Here is a 25440-nt window from a genome sequence, read left to right on the forward strand (position 1 = left end):
GCCACCAGCCCCCAGTAGCATACAGCCACCAGCCCCCAGTAGCATACAGCCACCAGCCCCCAGTAGCATACAGCCACCAGCCCCCAGTAGCATACAGCCACCAGCCCCCAGTAGCATACAGCCACCAGCCCCCAGTAGCATACAGCCACCAGCCCCCAGTAGCATACAGCCACCAGCCCCCAGTAGCATACAGCCACCAGCCCCCAGTAGCATACAGCCACCAGCCCCCAGTAGCATACAGCCACCAGCCCCCAGTAGCATACAGCCACCAGCCCCCAGTAGCATACAGCCACCAGCCCCCAGTAGCATACAGCCACCAGCCCCCAGTAGCATACAGCCACCAGCCCCCAGTAGCATACAGCCACCAGCCCCCAGTAGCATACAGCCACCAGCCCCCAGTAGCATACAGCCACCAGCCCCCAGTAGCATACAGCCACCAGCCCCCAGTAGCATACAGCCACCAGCCCCCAGTAGCATACAGCCACCAGCCCCCAGTAGCATACAGCCACCAGCCCCCAGTAGCATACAGCCACCAGCCCCCAGTAGCATACAGCCACCAGCCCCCAGTAGCATACAGCCACCAGCCCCCAGTAGCATACAGCCACCAGCCCCCAGTAGCATACAGCCACCAGCCCCCAGTAGCATACAGCCTGCCCCGAATTAAAAAAAAACAAAAAACTTATATCACATGGGGTGAGCAGCGCTGCACATCGGGGCCACCGGAGGGTGAGTATATAAGTTTATTATTTTTTAAGTCCAGTATTGACTCATGTATAAGCCGAGAGGACGTTTTTCAGCACATTTTTTGTGCTGAAAAACTCTGCTTATACACGAGTAGATACGGTACATGCTGGTATTTGCCCCTGAGGACAGGATACATTGTTCAATAGCTTAAGCTTTTTTTTTTCTGAAAAGGGACTTTTAAAAATATGCAAATGAGCTTCAGGAACTCCATTTGCCGTCACCGATTCTCTGGTAAGGGAATGGTGTTCAGGGAGCAGGCATCAGCACCAAAGAAAACAGCTGACTGAGCCAGAAGGGGCTTCTGTGACATTCCCAGGAGCCTCATTTGCATACTTTGAAGTCCTTTCATGAAAAAGAAACCATTAATAGCTAAATGAAAAAGTTAGGGCAGCACAGTGGCTTAGTGGTTAGCCTTGCAGTGCTGGTGAACTGGGTTCAACATCTGCTAAGAGTTTCTATGTTTCCTCCGTGTTTACGTGGATTTCCTCCCACACTCCAAAACATACTGGTAGGTTGTTTAGATTGTGAGCTGCATTGGGGACAGGGACTGATTTGGCAGCTCTGTGCAGCGCTGTATAATCTGTGTGTGCTATATAAATAAAGGAATTATTATAAAGTATCCAGCTTCCAGGGCCACGCACCAGTGTGTAAGTATGCTTGGGTTACAGCCACCAATTCCTTGTTGATAAATTCCTTAAAGGAAACCTACCACCACAAATCTACCTATAAAGATTTATAGGTAGATTTGTGGTGGTAGGTGCCCTTTAAAGTTACCCGATTTTCCCCAACAATGACATTATATAACCAAACTATGTCATTGATTTTAGAGGGTCCATTTACTTTTTGTTCAGGGGAAGTGAAATATTTATCATGTAAAAGTCCTTCAAAAGGGCAATAATGCAAAAATCCAGGTGCCCAAGAATTTCACATAAACCTCCACTCTTGTATCTATACAGACTGTATTCGGGGCCTGTTCACACACAGTACACTGGCGACCATGACAGGGCGACGCTACATCGGAGCAGCACGGCACGCCGTGTACAGGTTACAAGCCGCAGCGTCAGTCTGCGCCATACCTAGGGAGGCCGCCGGCTGTGTGGGCACTACTGACCTGTAACCCGCTCTCTATGTAGTCGCGCCGCTCGGTGCTGGAAGCGGCAAACGTACACAACGTGACCTCGTAGAAAATAATTCTGTGGTCGAAGCAAGAAGCTGCGCATCTGCGTCCTGGCTACACGTGCGAGCTCTCCCTTCTCACCCGCCGCCACCACCTGACCTGCAGTCCTCCCAGCCACAAACAAGCGAGTCGTGAAGCAAGAGCGCCCCCTACACTCTCGGCGCAGTTGTGCTGCGAGGAGACAGCGGTTGCCTAGGAGAGGAGTCAGAGGAGGGAGCGGGTGACGCAGTGCTTGGAAAGCAGCGCGTTGGACGGCGCGATCCTATTCGGCCCAGGGAAGCTGAGGGCTGCGCCTGCGTGTACAGAGCCCCGGCCGGCACCGGCATCAGCGCGCAGAACAAGGGGGAGATGAGCTCCGGGAAAGGTAAGGCACTCACCAGACGGGCTGTCCTTACATACACCCGACTACCAACGGCGCCATTGTAAGGCTGCACGCCCGGCTCCGTCCACTTTTTAACCAACCTCCTGTATCTCTTATCCAGTGCTGGCCATGCAGGCCCGGAAGAGGAGGCCGAAGGGAAAGAAGGAGAAGGCTCGGAAAAAGTGAGTAGCTGTCAAAATGGGCAAGTGCTGAGAGATGGGCTGTTATCCTGTGCCGGTCACTGGCAGCATCTTCACATGTCTCCGGGACCGGTTACAAGCATCCCTGTAACACCCAGCAGCTCCACAAGACACCAGCACAGGCTGGCAGCACCCTCACCCCACACCAGCACAGGCTGGCAGCACCCTCACCCCACACCAGCACAGGCTGGCAGCACCCTCACCCCACACCAGCACAGGCTGGCAGCACCCTCACCCCACACCAGCACAGGCTGGCAGCACCCTCACCCCACACCAGCACAGGCTGGCAGCACCCTCACCCCACACCAGCACAGGCTGGCAGCACCCTCACCCCACACCAGCACAGGCTGGCAGCACCCTCACCCCACACCAGCACAGGCTGGCAGCACCCTCACCCCACACCAGCACAGGCTGGCAGCACCCTCACCCCACACCAGCACAGGCTGGCAGCACCCTCACCCCACACCAGCTCTGGCTGGCAGCACCCTCACCCCACACCAGCTCTGGCTGGCAGCACCCTCACCCCACACCGGCACAGAGCAGCAGGCAGCACCCTCACCCCACACCGGCACAGAGCAGCAGGCAGCACCCTCACCCCACACCGGCACAGAGCAGCAGGCAGCGTCCTCACCCCACACCGGCACAGAGCAGCAGGCAGCGTCCTCACCCCACACCGGCACAGAGCAGCAGGCAGCGTCCTCACCCCACACCGGCACAGAGCAGCAGGCAGCGTCCTCACCCCACACCGGCACAGAGCAGCAGGCAGCGTCCTCACCCCACACCGGCACAGAGCAGCAGGCAGCGTCCTCACCCCACACCGGCACAGAGCAGCAGGCAGCGTCCTCACCCCACACCGGCACAGAGCAGCAGGCAGCGTCCTCACCCCACACCGGCACAGAGCAGCAGGCAGCGTCCTCACCCCACACCGGCACAGAGCAGCAGGCAGCGTCCTCACCCCACACCGGCACAGAGCAGCAGGCAGCGTCCTCACCCCACACCGGCACAGAGCAGCAGGCAGCGTCCTCACCCCACACCGGCACAGAGCAGCAGGCAGCATCCACCAAATGCTGGCAAATACTAGAAACTTCTCCCCACAACTCCAGCATAGGCTGGCTGTATGCCCACACATTACCATTACAGGCTGGTAGCACTTTTTTGGTGCTTGGCATATAGGGCCTTTCATTCTTATTGTTTCTACCAGTCCGACATGCTGATGTCAGTCCGATCTATTGTGTTGTGCTGCTGACTAGAGTCCTGTTACCTCCTGGTCTCCATTGTATTGTGTTGCTCGGTGTGGGTGACATCCTCCTTTTATGGCAATGTAGTATTTCTATCTATCTTGTGAGTGTCACTGACCAGTTTGTACAATCCTAATATAAGCAGTGCCATAGGATCATGCAGGCCGGCATTCCTTACATATGAAGATGGGTCTGCTAGATGCCAAGTTACATCCTAGCAGCCTTGATGTATAGCATAGTTGCAGAGGTACCACATTTTTTCTTCTGGATGCCTCTTTTCCTAACTGCTGACAGGGAAGTTAAATAATTTAATAACTTGTAAATCCCATTAAGGCAATTGAACATATTTTTAACACACCATTTTCCAAAAGTTCTGTGTTTAAAAACTATGAGATCTTGATTTCTGTACAAAAACTGTATTTCCTTACAGCACCACATAATATTCTGTGTTCTGAGACTCTTACAATCCAAATTAAGCAGAATTTTAAAAAGTTATGCGATGTATGCAGCTGTGCAATGTGCCATCTTTGTTTAGATGTGCTTTCTAGATAAAGGGGAGTGATTAGAATTTTATTATTTTTCTTACTATTTATTGTTTTGTTTTTCTATACTCCCTCCATCCGGATGTATTATGGATTGTCAAATGACATGTATAGGACTCTCTCACAGTTGGCATCACAGATGGCATCGCCAATGCAAGTGCAATGATCAGGTTTGACTGTGAACAGGACTGATAACAGGTTTTATTGATGAGGCCTGAGTCCATACATGTATGACGCTTGGCGTTAATTGGTTAAAGGTTGTTGTTGCCCAAAACCTTCAGAATGGTGATTTTTGTTGCTGTGTTTTCCTGCTATTTTTCTAAATTCCAGAACAACAAGGTAACTTAATTATGTGATGTGTCATGTATCGCTAAATATATAGTCAGAATGACCCCTTAAAATTGTGGGTAAGATGAGAGAGCTCCATACTGACAGCAATATGTTGTTATCTAACTAGAAACAGGTGTAACTAGGAAACAGAATATGATAGCTCAAGCCAAGATTTCTGTTGTATGTAGTGGTAGTGTAATCTGATTATCCTATGTCAGTTCCCTTTAACACACCCTAAAAGTACAGTTAGTCCTCAGTCAATGCAGACTGTATTGCAGCATTTACAAGGATCAGTTAAAGCGGAAAAATAATCAGCTGCATTTTATTGACGGCCACCCAGTTCACCATTCAGGCACTGCTGCAGCCAGTCACATGCCTCTACACATAGCACTTGACGGGTCCCAGCAGTGACTTGCCATTCAAGAGGAGGTCCCCACTGATTGGCTGCTGCAGTCACTTGTCCTTGAAACAAGGCAACAGCAGTACTGTACCGAGTGGTGTGCCATATTTTTCGGACTATAAGACTCTTCAAACTATAGGATGCACCCCAGATTTGGGCTTCCAAAAAAAGGAAAAATATATTTTACACCAATTAAAATATCCCTGTTGGTTGCACTAAAGCACAGCACACACAGACATACATTTACACACTCAGCTCTGCATCATCCATTGTTACACACACTCAGCCCTGCATCATCCATAGTTACACACACTCAGCTCTGCTCTGTACCTGTAGGCAGAGGGAGAGAGCAGTGCAGAGGGTCTCCTCTCTTGGGGATCGGGTGCAGCTCTATATCAGGGCATCGCCCGATCTCCATTACTGGGTCAGGAGGGTCTGGCAGTGCTGGATCCTCCTGACCTTTGGTCTATAAGACGCAAGCACGCGCTAAAAAGTGCGTCTTATAGTCCAAAAAATATGGTATATATTTTTTTTTTGCATTTTATCGAACGTGGTGTTGTATTACAGAAGCTTTTGATTTTAGTCATACACCTTCTTTCATTTATTTTAATTGGGTACCCTAAAATTAGTTGAATAGCTGCAAGGTCTGCGGATGTGATGGTATACACTAGTTTCAATGTATGCTATAGCCTTTTTATACTTCATAATATATTTTAACACAGATATTGTCGCCCTGTGTGGAGCTATAATGGCAATGTACAATATTCCTATGCAATGCATCATACTATTTTATAATGGTTAGTTTATTTGTAAGGGGATGTTCTTGTGGCAGATATTTTGCATACCTTTTTTCATCTTAAAGAGTACTGTCACTTCAGATATATTTTTTTTTTAAAATGATTCAGTTTAAAGGGAACCTGTCAATAGAGACTCTGATTTTCAATAAATACAGGTTGAAGAAGTCCATTACACCTACATTGCAAATCTGCCTTTCTGCCTTCTATAAGCATTTGTATTAAAATTTAATTGTGTTTTTAACTTACCTGGCTTCCTGACAGAATCCTCTGTGTAGTCCCAGGGGTTGGGATTTGGTTTGGATGCATTTAAAAAAACATGCAACTTGTGTCTGTGCTATGCTGCTCACTCCACAGCTCTCAGCCCCCACTTTTGTGCTACTGTACAGCTTCTCCCGCCCCCAGTGATGTCAGCATAACAGGCTGTGAGCTCTGTTCCTGTGAAGGCTCACAAAGGTGGAGGCTGAGAGCTGAGGAGAGAACAGTAAAGACAAAATACGTGTTTTTTTTAAATGCATGCAAATCAAAGCCAAGACCCTGGACTAAACAGAGGATTTTGTCAGGAAGCAAGGTAAGTTATAACACACAATTATATTGTAATGGAAATAATTAGAGACAGCAGAACGGACGATTTGCAATGCAGGTGTCATGGGCTTCTGCAACCTTTTTTTAATTGAAAATAAAGTCCCTGCTGATAGGTTCCCTTTAATACACTTATCCAATAATAAAGTGAACAATTAAAGGGAACCTGTCGCCAGGCACTCTTTTAGAGTCTCCTCCATGTCCCCACAGACGGGGGCGTGCCAATCGCACATACGCTTCTATGCAAACACTTGTGTTCGGCAACCAACGCCCGCTGTCTTGTATTGTCTAAATACTAGACAGCTGGGGCTAATTGCAATAGAAACGCATATGCAATGGGCCATGGCACGCCTCCGTGCGTTGTTATATAGTACTGTCAGCGCCCTTGATGTCTGACAGCACCCTAGGACAACATCTACAACTTATCAGGGAATGACTAGACCAGGCGTCGGGAACCTATGGCTCGCGAGCCAGATATGGCTCTTTTGATGGCCGCATCTGGCTCGCAGCCAGGGCTCCTATCCAGGGGCATTACTACAGCCGTGGCATCTGCTGCGCTACCTGTCAAGACCAGGGGCCCTTATCTGGCTCCTGTTGTGCCCCTGGCTGTAGTAATGCCCCTGGATGTAATGGGCAGAGCAGCGCAGGGTCCGCGGGGTTAATTCTGGGGCGGCACCTCCGTCTCCCTCCTTGCAGCAGTCTCCTCCGTGTGTGAGAGAGGGAGGGGAGGAGACTGTGTGCCTGCAGCCAATCCCGGGGCTGGATGTAGCAGCGCGGGAGAGGAGACCAGAGCTGCATACTGAGGAGACATCCAGCACCTGAGGAGAAGGAGTCAGGAATCAGCCAGAGATAAGTGCTCCCTCCCCCCAGTGTCTCCTCACACTCTGCCTTAACCCCTTAGTGTCCTGTGTGCAGGAGCAGCTATGAAGCTCCTAAGTGTCCCTTACAGACCCCTCTGCATCATCCCCTCATATCTTCCCCCACCACTGCATTTCTACATTAATGTGAGGTTCTGCAGCAGCTGAGATACAAAATAGCTAGGACCTAAGACAAAATTGTGGTGCACGTCAGTAATAAATGTGGCACATGGTCCGGCTTAGCAGTAACAACAGTCTTGTGGGACACAGAGCAGCCGCCACATAAAACTGGCGCAGACACTTTAACAAATGTGTATTGGGATGTTCTGCGGGGGGTGGCGTGTGTATAATAATGTTCTGCGGGGGGTGGCGTGTGTATAATAATGTTCTGCGGGGGGTGGCGTGTGTATAATAATGTTCTGCGGGGGGTGGCGTGTGTATAATAATGTTCTGCGGGGGGTGGCGTGTGTATAATAATGTTCTGCGGGGGGTGGCGTGTGTATAATAATGTTCTGCGGGGGGTGGCGTGTGTATAATAATGTTCTGCGGGGGGTGGCGTGTGTATAATAATGTTCTGCGGGGGGTGGCGTGTGTATAATAATGTTCTGCGGGGGTGGCGTGTGTATAATAATGTTCTGCGGGGGGTGGCGTGTGTATAATAATGTTCTGCGGGGGGTGGCGTGTGTATAATAATGTTCTGCGGGGGGTGGCGTGTGTATAATAATGTTCTGCGGGGGTGGCGTGTGTATTATAATGTTCTGCGGGGGATGGCGTGTGTATTATAATGTTCTGCGGGGGATGGCGTGTGTATTATAATGTTCTGCGGGGGATGGCGTGTGTATTATAATGTTCTGCGGGGGATGGCGTGTGTATTATAATGTTCTGCGGGGGATGGCGTGTGTATTATAATGTTCTGCGGGGGATGACGTGTGTATAATAATGTTCTGCGGGGGATGGCGTGTGTATAATAATGTTCTGCGGGGGATGGCTTGTGTATAATAATGTTCTGCGGGGGGTGGCGTGTGTATTATAATGTTCTGCGGGGGGTGGCGTGTGTATTATAATGTTCTGCGGGGGGTGGCGTGTGTATAATAATGTTCTGCGGGGGATGGCGTGTGTATTATAATGTTCTGCGGGGGGTGGCGTGTGTATTATAATGTTCTGCGGGGGGTGGCGTGTGTATTATAATGTTCTGCGGGGGGTGGCGTGTGTATTATAATGTTCTGCGGGGGGTGGCGTGTGTATTATAATGTTCTGCGGGGGGTGGCGTGTGTATTATAATGTTCTGCGGGGGGTGGCGTGTTTATTATAATGTTCTGCGGGGGGTGGCGTGTGTATTATAATGTTCTGCGGGGGGTGGCGTGTGTATTATAATGTTCTGCGGGGGGTGGCGTGTGTATTATAATGTTCTGCGGGGGGTGGCGTGTGTATTATAATGTTCTGCGGGGGGTGGCGTGTGTATTATAATGTTCTGCGGGGGGTGGCGTGTGTATTATAATGTTCTGCGGGGGGTGGCGTGTGTATTATAATGTTCTGCGGGGGGTGGCGTGTGTATTATAATGTTCTGCGGGGGGTGGCGTGTGTATTATAATGTTCTGCGGGGGGTGGCGTGTGTATTATAATGTTCTGCGGGGGGTGGCGTGTGTATTATAATGTTCTGCGGGGGGTGGCGTGTGTATTATAATGTTCTGCGGGGGGTGGCGTGTGTATTATAATGTTCTGCGGGGGGTGGCGTGTGTATTATAATGTTCTGCGGGGGGTGGCGTGTGTATTATAATGTTCTGCGGGGGGTGGCGTGTGTATTATAATGTTCTGCGGGGGGTGGCGTGTGTATTATAATGTTCTGCGGGGGGTGGCGTGTGTATTATAATGTTCTGCGGGGGGTGGCGTGTGTATTATAATGTTCTGCGGGGGGTGGCGTGTGTATTATAATGTTCTGCGGGGGGTGGCGTGTGTATTATAATGTTCTGCGGGGGGTGGCGTGTGTATTATAATGTTCTGCGGGGGGTGGCGTGTGTATTATAATGTTCTGCGGGGGGTGGCGTGTGTATAATAATGTTCTGCGGGGGTGGCGTGTGTATAATAATGTTCTGCGGGGGTGGCGTGTGTATAATAATGTTCTGCGGGGGTGGCGTGTGTATTATAATGTTCTGCGGCGGGTGGCGTGATCCCCGACAAAAATGCGGCCTCGGGACCGTCAGTAAATAAGCCCCATTGTACGGCTCTCGCAGAATTATATTTTAAAATATGTGGCGCTTATGGCTCTCTCAGCCAAAAAGGTTCCTGACCCCTGGACTAGACTTTGTATGGAGGCCACACAATCTGCTTATCCTCATTTCCTTGTCTTGAGGCCTTTCCCCTGAATTTGGATCAGCCTGAAATCAGATTTTGTAATGATACTCAAAATCAAAGTGGAAAATCAAATTGGGTTATTTTTGGGCATTTCACTGACATGATTAAAGACGTGGAATAGTTAATTCGTTGAGATCTAGGATGAGTTGATTTAGTGCTCCATTTTTTGAGCAGTGAGTAAGAAACTCCTTAATTTTTCTTATCAGAGGGCCTTTATCTCCCATTATCAGCCCTGTCTCTTATATTCAACTGAAATATTCATTTACCAAGATAAATTGTACAGTTACTCTGTAACTAGATAGGTTTAAAGGAAACTATTTGATTGCTACAGAAACAACCTAATTGTTAAATGGAACGGATTTTCATGTACATATAAACCTACCATGTGCAAATTTAATGTATGGAGCTCCTAACCTTCAGCCTTATACACATGAAACAGGCGATGTAGAGGCACATAGAGAATATGAATCATCAGCAGGATGATTAAACGCCCCTCTAGAATGTGGCTTCCTCCCTTCATGTGCTTTAAATGACAAACCTCATAATTCTGGTATAGTCAAACAAAAAGACAACATATGTACAACTCAAATCCCTCTCATCTATTGTATTACTAGATTAAGAGCCGTTCCACTTCTATTTCTCTGCTTGTACTAATCCTGGCAGGATGGTGTCTAGGTGGTACTTAACAGCAGTAGATGTAAATTTTTTTGTTTGAGATTCTCTTAACTTGGCGCAGTTTGCATGAATCAAAACAGAACAAAAACTTTTAAAAACTCGTTATTGGAGGAAATAAGGTCTGTTTCTATCTCCTTACTTAGCCTGCTGGCACACAACAGTTGAGATCTTCTGTGTACCCTCCATTCATAAAGCGCAATAATTTTGAATGGATACAGTAGACATGTAACTGCTCCGTTGACAGTTAGAGCATGGACCGTTTTTCAAAGATCACTTATAGGCCGTAGTTTTTTATTGCCTTTTCCGTGGTGAAGAAACAATGATGGGGGTTGCTGAAGCTAAATAAGAAATTTCACTGACACCCCAAATGCTTTCTTCACATTAATACAGATCATTATGTCTCTCTATAATGTCCTATTCAAACCTGCTGATGCTTTTTAAAGTGGAGATCTAGAGGAGCAGATTCCCCTCCAGTTTGTGTACTGCATATGGGACAAATCATTACAGCAGGATCTCCATCAACCAGCTCAGAGACCAATGCGAACAGCCATTCTGCTGAGCTATGCACAATACAAGTCTTCTAATGACCATAAGAGTGCTACACCTCATGGACACACACTGGAGTTTTTATGCTTGAAATTAGTTTACCGTAAATCATTTTGTTGACATTTTTTTAAATTCATTTATTAAGAACTAAGAAGGAAGCTTTTTGACTAATACTTGAAATTGGCCTATTTCGTACATGGCACGATTCTTTCCAAGTAAAACAAACACTGTTTAATGCGTGGAGTTTGTTATACAAAAGGTCATTATACTTAACAAAGAAGAGCGTTTGGGTAAACAGGTTTGTATGTTTTACCGTTCCACACGTCTTCTGGACACATTTTCCTAATTGCTTAGTTTTCCTGTGGTCTTACTCAAGTCTCAAGGTTTATTCTGGCAAATTGATTGTTAGATTTTTCCTGGTGGTAGAGTCACTCGGTTTTCTCTGTGAGTTGTTTTGGGTGACTCATCCAGTAATATTAGCCGCTGTATAGAAACTTTGCCCTATGTGTTGTGTGAGCAGATATGCGTTTGTTATGAACAGTTTATAGGATAAAGCTGCACCTGTTGTTTACCTTTATGACAAGAAGGTTTTTGAGCGGCACAATTTTCTAGACCATCCTGTTTGATTTGTTGTGCAGGAATATAAACGTGTTTTATTATTTATGATGCTGATCCTGTAATTATGAATAGAAAGGTGTGACTACGTTGTCATCTAATAATAAAGGTTTTATTTTATACTGTGGCCTACTTAAATATCCTTGCAAAAAAAAAAAAAAATATATATATTCTATTAAATTATATTTTCACGCTATATTTAAAACAAAATGGGGGTCATTTACTAAGGGCCCGGTTCGCGTTTCCCGGCGTGTTACCCAAATATTTCCGTTTTGCGACGATTTTCCCTGTATTGCCCCGAGATTTTGGCGCACGCGATCGGATTGTGGCGAATCGGCGCCGGCATGCATGCGACGGAAATGGGTGGCGTGGCCGAAGGAAAACCGGATTCTGAAAAACCGTTGCGAGACTCGCGCATACCTTCACCAGGAATAGGCCGGTGAACTTGAGTGCATTTCGGCGGGCCTCAGGGAACTTCAGCGCAGCAGCGCCACCTGGTGAACATCGGAGGAACTACCTTAGTGAATCCCGGCCGGACCCGAATCCACCGCAGAGAACGCGCCGCTGGATCGTGAATGGAACGGGTAAGTAAATCTGCCCCAATATCTTGTGGCAGGAAGGCCGTAGTATAATCAAGATAAGTAGAATGCCCACACCAAGCCTAACAGTTGGCATAGGTCATGTTTTGTGGGTTCTTAGGCTAAGAACCAGTTATTGGCTCCAGTGGTTACATACAACTGTTATTATTGCAGCCAAATGGACAGAGACCAGTATGTGTAGGGCGATGGGAATTGTGGTGTGGGAGTGCCGAGGGTACAATTCTTCACATTTAGTTTGAAGCCACACAAGGAAGAATCACTTCAGTTATTTAAGGTAACAGCTTTGTGGATGAGTGTGATATAAAAAAAACACAGCCCAATGGCATTGGCATTTCTATGGAAACGCATGCGATAGTAATATGTTAACAGTTACGTATATATAACTGCCCACAAGAATACGGTACAAATGCGTTTTTTTTTACCAATTTTACTGCATTTGGATTGTTTTCCCGCTTCCCAGTACACGGCATGGAATATTGAATATCACCATTTTGAACGCATTTTTGGCCCGTTTTTAAGCAGTCCGTCAAAAAACGCATTTGTTTTTGACCAGTTTGAATTAAGATAATTGGTCAAACTTGTCAAAAACAGATGCGTTTTTGAAAAACACGTGCGTTTTTCAAAGACGCATGCGTTTTTTTAACGGACTGCTTAAAAACAGCCCAAAAACGGGTTCCAAATGCCATTTTTCTTAAACGCATCTGTTTTTGACTCGTTTTAATTAAGATAATTGGTAAAACTGGTCAAAAACTGATGCGTTTTCAAAAAACGCATGTGTTTTTTTTTTAACAGACTGTTTAAAAATGGCTCAAAACAGGTTCAAAGCGCCACATGTGCCACCGGCCATAGTTGCTTGATAAATTCCGCTACAAGTTTTCAGTCTGCTTAGGGTGGTGTCACAAGTGGCGTTTTGAACCCATTTTTAGGCTGTTTTTAAGCAGTCCATTAAAAAAGCGTGCGTTTTAAAAAAAGTTTGGAATTTAGTAAATTTTTTACAGTTTTTGTCCGTTTTTCCAATTATCGTAATTTAACGGACTGCTTAAAACGGGTTCAAAACGCCACGTGTGACACCACCCTGAGTGGTTGCCCATAAATTTCCCAGCAATAACCGCCCTGCTCTTTATCTATGCAGCGAGAAATAGAATTCTCTCAGATTCACTTTGTTTTAATAAGTGTTTATTTACTTTCTCACATTTCAGAGGAGTTGAGGAGGTGCTACATGTGAATGCGTCAGGAGTTTTCCTACAAGCCATGTGAAGACATTTCAGAGTTATCTAACACACTTTCTTGTTCTGTCTCATGATGAGAAAACAATAAGCGCTGTTTCTACTTATAGAAGGATGACTTGAAATGTAAACCTTGAAGTAATGAAGATTTACCTGTGTGTATGAGGGTGCGCGTTCACATGTGGCGTTAACGCATCACAACAGCTGAGAAACTGAGATTTGCCTAATTACATTGCTGTCAACATTGCGTTTACAAAACACATGGGTTTTTGCCATGTGTGAACCCACCATGTACCTGCTGAATGAGATGCCTTTCTTTGTGGACTCCCAACCATCTGGTCACAGATATGTTTATAGTTGCTCAGATGTAGGTTTCCTATTGGCTCAAGGATGGACAATAACAAGAATACACTCTAGTTATCTTTGTGAAATGCTAGGCTCTTTTCACAATACTCTTACTTTTTTGACAAGCTCTGTGTATTTCTGCCTAATCTGTGTGCGCTATATAAATAAAGGAATTAATAATAATAATAATGTTACTAGCTGTAGCTCCCGGCTTTTCCCGGGATAGTGAAAAACTGCTCTTAGATATAACACAATAGAAATAAAAATATTTCATCTGTCACTGACTGTCAGTCCCTGTTTATCTCTCTGTCTCCACCCATCTTACCTCACACATAAGCGTCTTATACTCACTGCCTATAGTAACCAATCAAAGCTCAGAGCTATTATTAATGACCTGTGGCAGAATAGCAACCAATCACAGCTCCGCTTCCAACTGCCACAGCAGCAGACAATGGCTTCTGTATATGGTGGCTAATAAGTGGTTTTTGGAAAGCGTGGGGTGAAAATTTGTTGATTGTAAACGTGACGCTGCCGATTCCTTTAGTGCACACACCCACACCTTGATATTTTAGATTACTTATAACTAGTGAGAGACACAGATCTTTTCTACTCTAGGGGAGAAATAGACCTTTAGTCTATTGAGGATGCCCCCACATATTACACTGCTACTGTAAATTCTTTTATACCTGTCTTAAATAGTAAAAAAAAAAAAAACTTAATACAATAGAAAAAGTTCTATGGTCTGGAAAACACTGTTAAAGGAAATCAACCACTTTGAGAAAAGTACTTGGGAGAGGAGCTCACTTACAGCTAGGATTTTATGCTTATACTCTTTTTTTCAGAAAACAGTGTAATAAGAGAAGAATGAGTTAGAAAAATATTTAAGTGAGCCTATGGCGCACCAGGGCATAACCCCTTTGTCGCTCGGCACTCTCGCTCCACATAATTATGCACACCTATTGTGTGCATAGTTATCCCCCTCCTCCTTCCCCTGGCTGAGAGCCGGTGATGTCAGCTGCAATGACAGCTGCTAAGAGGTGGCTGATGTCAGAGAGCCGGTAATTCCTGTTCCCAGATGTGTATTTACATCCTGCACTCTGACTCCTACCCTTCTGCGCTCTGTTTATTTTCACATATGGGGTATTGGCAGACTTGAGAGAAACTGTACAGCAAAATCTGAAATTTGTTTTCTTAATTTATCCTGCCTGAACATGTCAATTTTTTGGGCTAAATAAGCATTTTTATTGTAAAAATTTGCAAATTCTGTTAACGGTTAACAAAACTTAACAAGGACTGTCCGAATCGGGGATAGTGACAGGACCAGGTAAGTAAATTTGCCCCATTATGTCCCCCAGCAAGTGACCCCAGCCATGATCGGCTATTTAAAATTAGGCCTCTAGTCAAGCATTTTAATTTAAAATTTGCAGAGGTATATATACCTGAAAAAAATTTGACACTTGACGAATCCCTGGTGTTGTTCAAGGGGAGATTAAAATTTGGGCAATATCTCCCACGCAAGAGAGCCAAATATGGCATGAAATTTTATAAAATCTGCAAACGCAACAGTGGTTTTACCCACCATTTTTGGGAATATGAGGGAAAACATTCCAAAATTAACCATCCTGAATGTCCCCCCAACCTTAATGTTAGTGGCCGAATTGTTAATTGTTAATTTTTATACAAGTGTACCCCTGTTTAGAGCCCATTTCCAAAACTGTGGCTTGTGGCACCATTGGGAGGACACAAAAAGGCCTTCCAAAGGCACTGATCAATTTTAAATTAAAAGCCGGGGAATGCAAAGCTCTTTGCAATGATCATTTATTGCTGGTAAAATACAGAGATAAAAAGGATGTGCATGTGCTAACCACCATTCATGCTAATGATAGCTGCCCTGTTCCTGTGCGTGTATGAAGTGCAACCAATTCAAAACTTCTCTGCATATAGCAATATAATAAGAACGTGGGAGGGGTAGACCTTGCAGGTCCAATGCTGCAGCCCTACAGCGCAGTTAGGAAGTCCAAGGTCTGGTACAAGAAACTGGCTATTAATCTGGTGCAAATGGCCCTGTACAATACATTCGTGATTTACAAAAAGACCGTCCGCCAGGGATCTTACCTGCACTACCAGGAAAAAGTAATAAAAAAATTTAATTTTTGGAGACCAAGGTAGCGAAGCAAGGGCTACAACATCAAGTGATGCCAGCAGGATAGTTGCAGGACAGCACTTCCCATCCCAAGTCCCACCAACTGCAAAAAAGGCCCGTCCTCAAAAAAGATGCCGTGTCTGCTATAAAAATGGGATTAGGAAGGACACTGGTTATCAGTGCATGACATGCCATGACCAACCAGGGCTATGCATTCATGAATGTTTCCGCAAATACCATACCTCACTAGAATATTAATTTTTTTTATTTAGTCATTCAGAAATGTCCACATATTTATGCCGTGCCCCACTTCACATTTATTGGCCACTTCAAGATTAAAATTCCCATTATACCTCTAGATGAATATTATGCAGACTCTAAAAATTGGGTTCCATTTCCTCAGTTCCCTTACTCAACTCACAAAAATAACAAGGTTGGGAATATAAGGTTTACACACTGATGTAACTTCTGAAGGGATTCTATAATTCACTTGCTCAATTCCTCTGCCAGGAAGATGGGACCTGTAATTCATTGCAGCCTGAATTGTTGCCAGAAAAGCTAAAATGCGCTCCCTCCATTGTAGGCCCTGCCAATTGTCCAAAAAGCAGATAATGGCCATGTTGGGTGCATTTTCATCATTGAAGACACTAAAATATTATATCTGGGATTCATTTTGGTCATTCTCTTTATTTTAAGCCCAAAAAAACTGTCCCAAATGTGAGTTATCGCCGAAAATAATGAAAATTTAAAATTTTCATATTTGCTTTGCATTTATTCTGAAAAAAAGTGGTAAGGTCTAAATACATAATAATCCCATATATATGGACCAAAAAAGGCGTAGTATCCTAAACGGGATCACCTCGGGGGGATTTCTGGGATCTTCATTGCCAAATTTCTCTTCTAATGGTGGATAGGGTCTAGAATTGGTTGCAGCCTGAATTGTAGCCAGAAAAGCTGTAGGCCCTGCCAATTGTCCAAAAAGCGGATAATGGTCATGTTGGGGGCATTTTTCATCACAGAAGGAACAGTGAAATACAATTTGAATACCATTTTTTCAGTTTCCTTTACTCCATGTGACATATTGTGATTAATTACAGGAGAAATTAGCATTTTTAAGCAAAAATTGGCAATTTTTGCCATTTTTAAAAAGTAAGGATAAATCATATGAATTTCATTTTATCACTAAAAGATAAATCAATATGTTACAAAATAACCCCACTAGAATGACTTAGATATGATAAACTATTGCAGAGTTATTCCAAAAGTATCCACATACTCCAAATTTTCAAAATCTTGCAAGGTCCTTAAGGTGCAATCACCATGGGTCCTTAATGGGTTAAAGTTAATCGCCTATAGTGACTGGTTGTGTGATGCGTGAAGCAGCATCACTGGGCCACTTGCTAAGACATCATTGCTCACAAGATGAGAAGGGTGCTGTTTACTGCCAGTGTAAGATGATCACAATCCAGCTGTGCTCTGGAGAGGAGGAGGTGACCCCTCCATAGAGAAAAGCGGCACAGACATACATCCCACAGACGGCCGTGTGAATGTACCCCTACACCGATGTCTATTTATAAAACAGTTGGGTAATCTATGGTCAATGGCGGATCCTCATACCGGCGGTATGGGGGGGGGGGGCGGCTTAGGCTTAAGAGGGACCCACGCCCATATCCGTGCTCTATATATAGTCTTTAAAAAATAAAATAAAAAACTTTCCTTGCATCACTATAATGCGCCCGTGTGACGTGCATAGTGTGCACACAAGACGGGATGAAGATAAAGGGGGCTCTGCTGTGGACATGTATAGGAGGGCACCTGAGTGAAGTTGGCCCCCCCACCTTGTTCAAATCAAACAAAATTGGTGTAAAACGTTTGTGCTACGTTTGTGCAGCAAAAATTTTCGTTTGTGCTGCTATCGTTTTTAAGATTTTAATGAAAGTTTCCAGAGGCCATCAGAGGTCAACCAGCACCCCTACATTGCCCAACCCAAACAAAGATGGTGCCAATCAATTCTGCTACGTTTGTGCTGGTTTGTGCTGCTCAAATTTTTGTTTGTGCTGCTTTTGTTTTGAATATGTGAACAAAAAATGAAAGTTCAAAAGTTCAAGCAGCCCCCCCACACACACATTAACCGAATCGAACAAAACTGGTGTCAAACGTTAGTGCTACGTTTGTGCAGCAAAAATTTTCGTTTGTGCCGCTATCATTTTTAATATATCCATACAGGTCATCAGAGTTAATTTCTTCCAAAGCACAATGTGTTTGCTAGCTCCCCCTGGTGATCAAACCAGGGAAGTGTCACTAGGTTTGTTTTCTACCAGTTCATCCTAAACACCTTTAACCTATGTAAACACCTGAACATACCTTAAAAATGATAGCGGCACAAATGAAAATTTTCGCTGCACAAACGAAGCACTAACGTTTGACACCAGTTAATGTGGGGGGGCTAGTTGAACTTTTGACCTTTAATTTTTTGTTCATTTTTTCAAAACAAAAGCAGCACAAACAAAAATTTAAGCAGCACAAACATAGCAGAATTGTTCGGCACCAGTTTGGTTTGGGCAATGTGGGGGGGCTTGTTGACCTCTGATGACCTCTGGAAACTTTCATGAATATCTTAAAAACTATAGCGGCACAAACGAAAATTTCTGCTGCACAAGCCAGTTTTTTTTTATTTGGACAAGGTGGGGGGGCCAACTTCACTCAGGTTAGGAGGGCATCTGCAGTGGACATTTAATTAAAGGGGACATCTAGTAGACATTTCTTTAAAGGACATCTACCCTCCGATTACTTGATGGTAGATGACTATTATGTACCTCCCTGTGTGTCCCAAGCTTCATTTCTTATATCTTTGCATGGCCATATTTCTGTAGAAAATTAGTTATAAGATATACAAATTATCCTGTACCATCAGGCTCCACGATAATATAATTTGTGCTGGCCCCCAGGCCATGCCACCACATTCTGAGAACCGGTGAGATTTGAAAAGAGAGCCGATGACGTCACTGCCTTTCAGAAAGTAGCTGGCATTATGTTAGAGTGGAGTATGATGGTGCTCTGCAGAGCACCACAGGATAATTTGCATATGGTATAAACATATTTTTTACCGAAATGTCACTATGCAAAGAAATAAGAAATAAAGCTTGGGACACACAGGGACGGGGAGGTACGTAATAGTCTTCTACCATCAGGTAATCTGATAATAGATGTCCTATAAAGGGGGCATTTTCTGTAGACATTTTATAATTTTTTTGTGGTAAAATTAAGAGCCTCAGCTCATCGAGAGTATTTACAGTATGAGGTTGAATTTACACAAATATATGCCCGCCAAGCCGCAGCTGAGCCAGCATACATCTGCCGCGATGGAGAGGAGAAGGGGTGACCCCTCCCCTACGGGGGACATATGTACGGCCTCAGGCCACATTCACACAGCTGTCCCCCATACGGTCGTGTGAATGCGGCCTAAGGGGGAGTTCAACTGCAGAGAGCACAGAGGCCGGGGCAGCCACAGGCAGCCGTCCACATCGCCTACACTGTGTGGGAGATCTGGTCTGGACAGTAGTCTGAGTGGAGGGTTTCATGCAGTTAGGTATCCTAAATAGATGGGTTATAAGAGCACGTTTGAAGATAATCATTTAAATTACTTTTATGAACAGTACAAGATTAAGGATATACAGTAGAACTTAACCGGTTCGCGACCGCGAATTCACGGTGGCGGTCGGTTCCCGCTGCATGGAGAGGGCTCACGAGCTGAGCCCTCTCCATAGCCGGTAAGTCTGTGCTGCATATCGCACCGATCGCGGGTGTTATCACAGCGATGGCTGCCGGCAGCCCCAAAAAGATAGCGGCGCATGGGCGCCGCCATCTTACCTGGGATCGATGCTCCCCGTGACGTCATCGGGGAGTGGCGATCCATCTCCATGGTAGCCTCGGGTCTTCCGAAGACTCGAGGCTATTTTGTTTTAACCCCTTAATTACAATGTGCTAATAGCACTTTGTAATGAATGAGGAGGAAAATCCCCATATACTGCCATACAGTAGTATGGCAGTATATGATAGGATCGATCAGACAACCTAGGGTTAAAGTACCCTAGGGAGTCTGAAAAATAGTAAAAATAAAAATAAAAAAAAGTTTAAAAAAAAAAATTATAATAGAAAAACCTAAAATTTCAAATCACCCCCCTTTCCCTAGAACTGGCATAAATATAAATAAACAGTAAAAATCATAAACACATTAGGTCTCGACGTCCGAAAATGCCCGATCTATCAAAATATGATAACGGTTTTTCAATGCGTTTAACCCCGTAACAGAAAATAGCGCCCAAAGTCGAAAATGGCACTTTTATGCCATTTTGAGAAAAAAACTATAAAAAGTGATCAAAAGCTCGTACAGTCCTAAAAAAGATATCATTGAAAATATTATCAAATTTCGCAAAAAATTACACCACCCACAGCTCCATACACCAAAGTATAAAAAAGTTATTAGCGCTAGAAGTTGGCAAAATCAAAAAAATAATTTTTGTACAGGAGGTTTTCATTTTTGTAAATGTATGAAAACATTATAAAACCTATACAAATTTGGTATCCCCTTAATCATACCGACCCAAAGAATAGAGTAGACATGTCATTTGGGGCGCTCAGTGAAAGACTTAATATCCAAGCCCACAAGAAAATGGCGCAAATGCGTTTTTTCACCATTTTCACTGCATTTGGATTTTTTTTTCCCGCTTCCGAGTACATGGCATGAAATATTTAATACTATCACTATGAAGTGCAATTTGTTATGCAGAAAACAAGCCATCACACAGCTCTTTACTTGTAAAAATAAAAAAGTTATAGATTTTTGAAGGTGGGGAGTGAAAAATGGGCATGAAAAAACAGGAAAGGGCCCGGTCCTTAACCGGTTAAAGAGAACCCGGCAGGCAAATTACCCCCTAAACTAAATATATTTTCATAAACTGCCGTTAGAAAGCATTGCTCCTATCCCTTCATTGTCGGTCTACATGCCTGTAAGCTTAAAGGGGTAATCTCATTTCAACAAGTAATGGATATTGTTCGAATGATAAAAAATATTATACAAATTTCCAGTACACTTTCTGTATCAATTCATCGTGATTTCCTAGATCTCTGTTTGCTGTCCTTCTATAGAAAGCTTCTATGTTTACTTCCAGTGGACAGAAATCTGACCATGGTCACACAGGTGCACAGCTCGTTATAATACACAGCTCTCATAACTCTCTGTGATACTAAAGAACCGTGCACCTGTGTGACCATGGTCAGATATCTGTCCACTAGAAATAAACAATGAAGCTTTCTATAGAATGACAGCAATCAGAGATCTAGTAAACCGTGAGGAATTCATACAGAAAGTATATTGGAAAATTTTATTATTTGTCATCATATAAGCAATAACAGTAATTTGCCAAAATGGCAAGACCTCTAACCTAATTTTCTTTGAATAGCTGAGCTGGGAGCCCTGTCTCCAGATATGAGCTTGGTGTAGACTAGCTCTAACCCAGCCTTTCTCCTGACAGTGGGTGACTGAAAAGACACTGCCAGAATTACAAAAAGACAACCAGACAATGATTGTGCATTTTTCAGATGTAACAAGTTTTGCAAACATTTTGTCAATAGCGGGTATTTTAATCCTTCATTGTATGAAAGTGCACAGTTATGGGGTTGGAACGCTCCTTGCTGCCCATTCCTTCCCCGCCCACATTATGCGAAGTGGAAAATAATAGCAATTACTGACCGTTTGCAAGTGATTAAGATTATTTAAAAAATTGTATACCAACAAAAATGGTGTAAAAGTCCTGATGAACTCCCCTTAACACTTTTCATAGGTTGTAGCCGAATGTCCAGGGATCAAGAGTACCAAGGTCTGCAAGTGTCTCCCGGTGCCCTAAGTAAACAAAGAGTAATCTCATAGAAGTGATAGAATTGTGTTTATGGCATGAATGCAAATTGTGAAAGGAGGACCCTATTATTAATTTTATAAAACTAAATATAAATTCTCTCTATCAGAAAGTAGTGAAAAGAATAGCAAGACTAGTAATAAAAGAAACATCATTGCAACATTCATTGATATCACCGGCCAGATATCGGTCCCCATTGACAAATGCGTTGCCTCACCACACTGTGACTGTGCATAACGAAATATAGGACATGTCCTATTACCATTTTACGGTGTTGGTCTTGCGCAGCTCTATGGAGAGGGGAGGGGTGAGCAACACTCATCTCTCCTCCTCTCGAGGGTGCTGGCGTGTGCCCACCCAGCTGTAGGCACAAGTACACTAAGGCTTATGCCATACAGTCAGGGCCGCATCTGACTGAATGCGGGTCCCTGTAAAGGGCGGCGGAATTTGCCACGCTAAATAAATCGCGCCTGTCTCTTTAAGACACAGGCGCGATTTATATGCGGAGCGACACAGCGCCTTTCCGGCTGCTGCGTTGCTCCGTTCTAATCAGCGACACAGGTGACATGACGTCACGCCGCCTGTGTCACTGTGCGGAGCCGCGGCTCACAGAAGAGCCGCGTGAGGACGGGACCCGCGCGCCAAGGGAGCTGCTGCCTGCAGGTGAGTATGATTTTTATTATTTTTCATGTACTTTAATTAATTAAATGTGGCTAATAAGTGAGTGGGGAGGTGTCATGTTATACTGGGAGGGGGAGGGACTGTATGTATTATATGGGACTAGAAAACGTTTAATACTGGGGGGGGCGCTATATATATCATATGGAGCCATAATTATTTTATACTGGGGGGGGGGGGGGCCGTATATATATATCATATGGAGCCATAATTATTTTATACTGGGGTGGGCGCTATATATATCATATGGAGCCATAATTATTTTATACTGGGGTGGGCGCTATATATATCATATGGAGCTATAATTACTTTATACAGGGGGGGAGGGCGCTATATATCATATGGAGCCATAATTATTTTATACTGGGGGGGGTGCTATATATATCATATGGAGCTATAATTACTTTATACTGGGGGGGAGGGCGCTATATATCATATGGAGCCATAATTATTTTATACTGGGGGGGTGCTATATATATCATATGGAGCCATAATTATTTTATACTGGGGGGGCGCTATATATATCATATGGAGCCATAATTACTTTATACTGGGGGGGGGGGCGCTATAGATATCATATGGAGCCATAATTATTTTATACTGGGGGGGGGGGCGCTATATATATCATATGGAGCCATAATTACTTTATACAGGGGGGGGGGCGCTATATATCATATGGAGCCATAATTACTTTATACTGGGGGGGGGCGCTATATATATCATATGGAGCCATAATTACTTTATACTGGGGGGGGGGCGCTATATATCATATGGAGCCATAATTATTTTATACTGGGGGGGGGGGGGCGCTATATATATCATATGGAGCTATAATTATTTTATACTGGGGGGGGGTGCTATATATATATCATATGGAGCTATAACTATTTTATACTGGGGGGATGCTATATATATATTATTTTGGGCTATAATTATTTTATACTGGGGGGTGATGGAATGCTATATATATATTATTTGGAGCTATAATTATTTTATACTAGGGGAGTGCTATATATATTATTTGGGGCTATAATTATTTTATACTGGGGGGGGGATGATGGAATGATATATATATTATTTGGGGCTATAATTATGTTATACTGGGGGGGGGATGCTATGTGGGGCAAGATTTTATTTAAGCTGTGGATCTGTATATGGGAGCTGTATATAATTTAATCGGGGGTTGAATAACCAGGCCTTATTATAAATAAATTGGGGGTGCTGTATATTGATTGGTGCTTAGCATGCTATAATATATTATATATATTAATGAGGGATGTTTATATATGTGGATCATGTGGTCAGTTGTGTTGTGAGGGGTATATATTATTTAGGAGCGCAGTGTTGTTATCCAGGAGACTTTATACTGTAAGTGACTGTGGTATTTTAGGGACACCGGGTGGAGATGCTGCACAGAGCTGAAGGTATCCGGCCGTGAATTCAGCAGTGATACTTCATGGATTGGAGAACCCAGAATAAAGTCCTCCTGATGGAAGAGATTGTTATCTATAAGGTACTATGTCACTAATGACTCCCAGATCCTGTAGTCAGTCAGACAATGTCAGTGCGCTGCCTGTGGGGATGTTAATTGTTAGTAAAGTTTAAGGATTTACTTAACAGGGAGGGGGGGGGCACCATTTGAATATTTGCTTCAGGCAGGAAATATGCTAGAATCGGCCCTGCATAAAGTTCAGGTTTTTCTGCAGATTTTACCTGAGGATTTGCGCATATAAAATCCACTGCAGATTACAGTTCAGGGCAAGATTTTACAAACCAGATATTTTCAGTGTGAATTTTCAATTCCTCTGCTTACTAGTTCTATTGCCATCACAGACTTGAAAATGGCAAGGAAACAAATTAAATAAACAAAGGAATAATTTTCAAGGTTTTGTCCTATCCCACTAACCCCATAGATCAGCTGTTCTCAGCATCTGATAAACTGAGGGTATAATGGGAAGTAGAGGGTATTCTCAGTGTTCTGGCTGATCTGAGTCACCACCAAATAAATGGGAGCTAATCTGCAATACCCTTGTTCAACTACTAAACAGACTGCAATATCTGCTTACTGTTTTATTCTCTTTGAATCAATAGGGATTGCTGGCTGTTGTATCCTCAAAAATCTGTGGACCTTGTATATGGAAATGTATTTAATATTACTGGTTTGAAAAACTCAAACCTATGAACCATCTCCCTGTGCCCTTCCTTTCTTTTTTTTTCTGTCTTGTGCTTTCCTTCCTTTTTTATGAGTTTTGATCTGCTGTAATGTTTGTTTTCTGAAGCTTCTCCACCAGGGGGAGTGTAAAGCACGTGTCTTCATGTTGAGTGTTAATGGTTTATATTGAAAAGTTACTCTATTCCTGATATCTATTCCTATTATAGCATGTTATAGCAAAAACACTGAATTGGCAGCATATTTTCTTCTGCTTTCACCTGCATTATTTACATTTATAAAGAAATTGCTTTTCTTTGAAGGTTCTCAATGTGAGCATATTAGGCACCAATTAGATACTACGCAGAATACAAAAACACATTGGGGGATATTTATTTTTCTGTCTGCAACATATATCTGTCGAAGTTTGCACTACAAAAACTGTCTGCGTCACATTTATAAAGGATTTTAAACAGTTTTCTAGCTCTCCTACAATTAGCACGACAAACAGGGCACAGCCTGGTCTGTGTGCCAAAAATACTTCTGGAGTAAAGTAAGCCAATTAATAGGAGGTTCAGAGTATGACCAGACGGTCTCATACTGCACCAGATTTATCACTAGGCACCAGCCACTTGTATGAATTGGCAACACCCCTGCCAATACATAGGCAGAATAGCGCCCTCTGCAGGTCAGGAGCTGTTAGGGGGAGTCGCAAACCCTCTATGAAGGTTCTAGAGCAGTGATGGCTAACCTATGGCACTGGTGCCAGAGGTGGTACTCAGAGCCCGTTCTGTGGGCACTCAGGGCATCACCAGAGAGGACTCCAGGTATCTTCCTGCAGCCTCAGACAGCCCAGGACTTGCTGTGCACAGAGCTATATTAAAGTGAAAGCTCAACCTGGGACTATTTTCTGCTTTATTGGTGTCCTCAGGGGCTGGTATCAATGAAAACTGTGACAGAGAAGGGAATATA

The 25440-nt window shown here is 44.0% G+C and overlaps 2 protein-coding genes across 7 annotated transcripts in view; one reads left to right on the top strand and one right to left on the bottom strand.

Annotated features, from left to right (window-relative positions):
• Positions 1-2442, bottom strand: part of PUS7 (pseudouridine synthase 7) — a 38343-nt gene extending 35901 nt beyond the window's left edge. The window contains exon 1 of one of the 4 annotated variants that reach the window (XM_072147194.1): positions 2299-2442. Coding sequence is in view for 2 of the 4 variants with exons in the window: in XM_072147192.1 (XP_072003293.1) it covers positions 1856-1964 (109 nt within the window). In the remaining 2 variants the exon portion in view is untranslated. Of the gene's footprint in view, positions 1-1855; positions 2178-2298 lie in introns of those variants that run through there. The other 3 variants (XM_072147192.1, XM_072147195.1, XM_072147193.1) reach the window with 3 other exon arrangements.
• SRPK2 (SRSF protein kinase 2) overlaps positions 2020-25440 on the top strand; it is a 109277-nt gene continuing 85856 nt past the window's right edge. For all 3 annotated transcript variants that reach the window (XM_072147203.1, XM_072147196.1, XM_072147197.1), the window contains exons 1-2: positions 2020-2285; positions 2404-2464. In XM_072147203.1, coding sequence (XP_072003304.1) covers positions 2270-2285; positions 2404-2464 — 77 coding nt within the window. In that variant the 5' untranslated portion in view covers positions 2020-2269. The remainder of the gene's footprint in view (positions 2286-2403; positions 2465-25440) is intronic.

The sequence above is a fragment of the Engystomops pustulosus genome, chromosome 4 (genome assembly GCF_040894005.1).
Source record: "Engystomops pustulosus chromosome 4, aEngPut4.maternal, whole genome shotgun sequence".
NCBI lineage: Eukaryota > Metazoa > Chordata > Amphibia > Anura > Leptodactylidae > Engystomops > Engystomops pustulosus.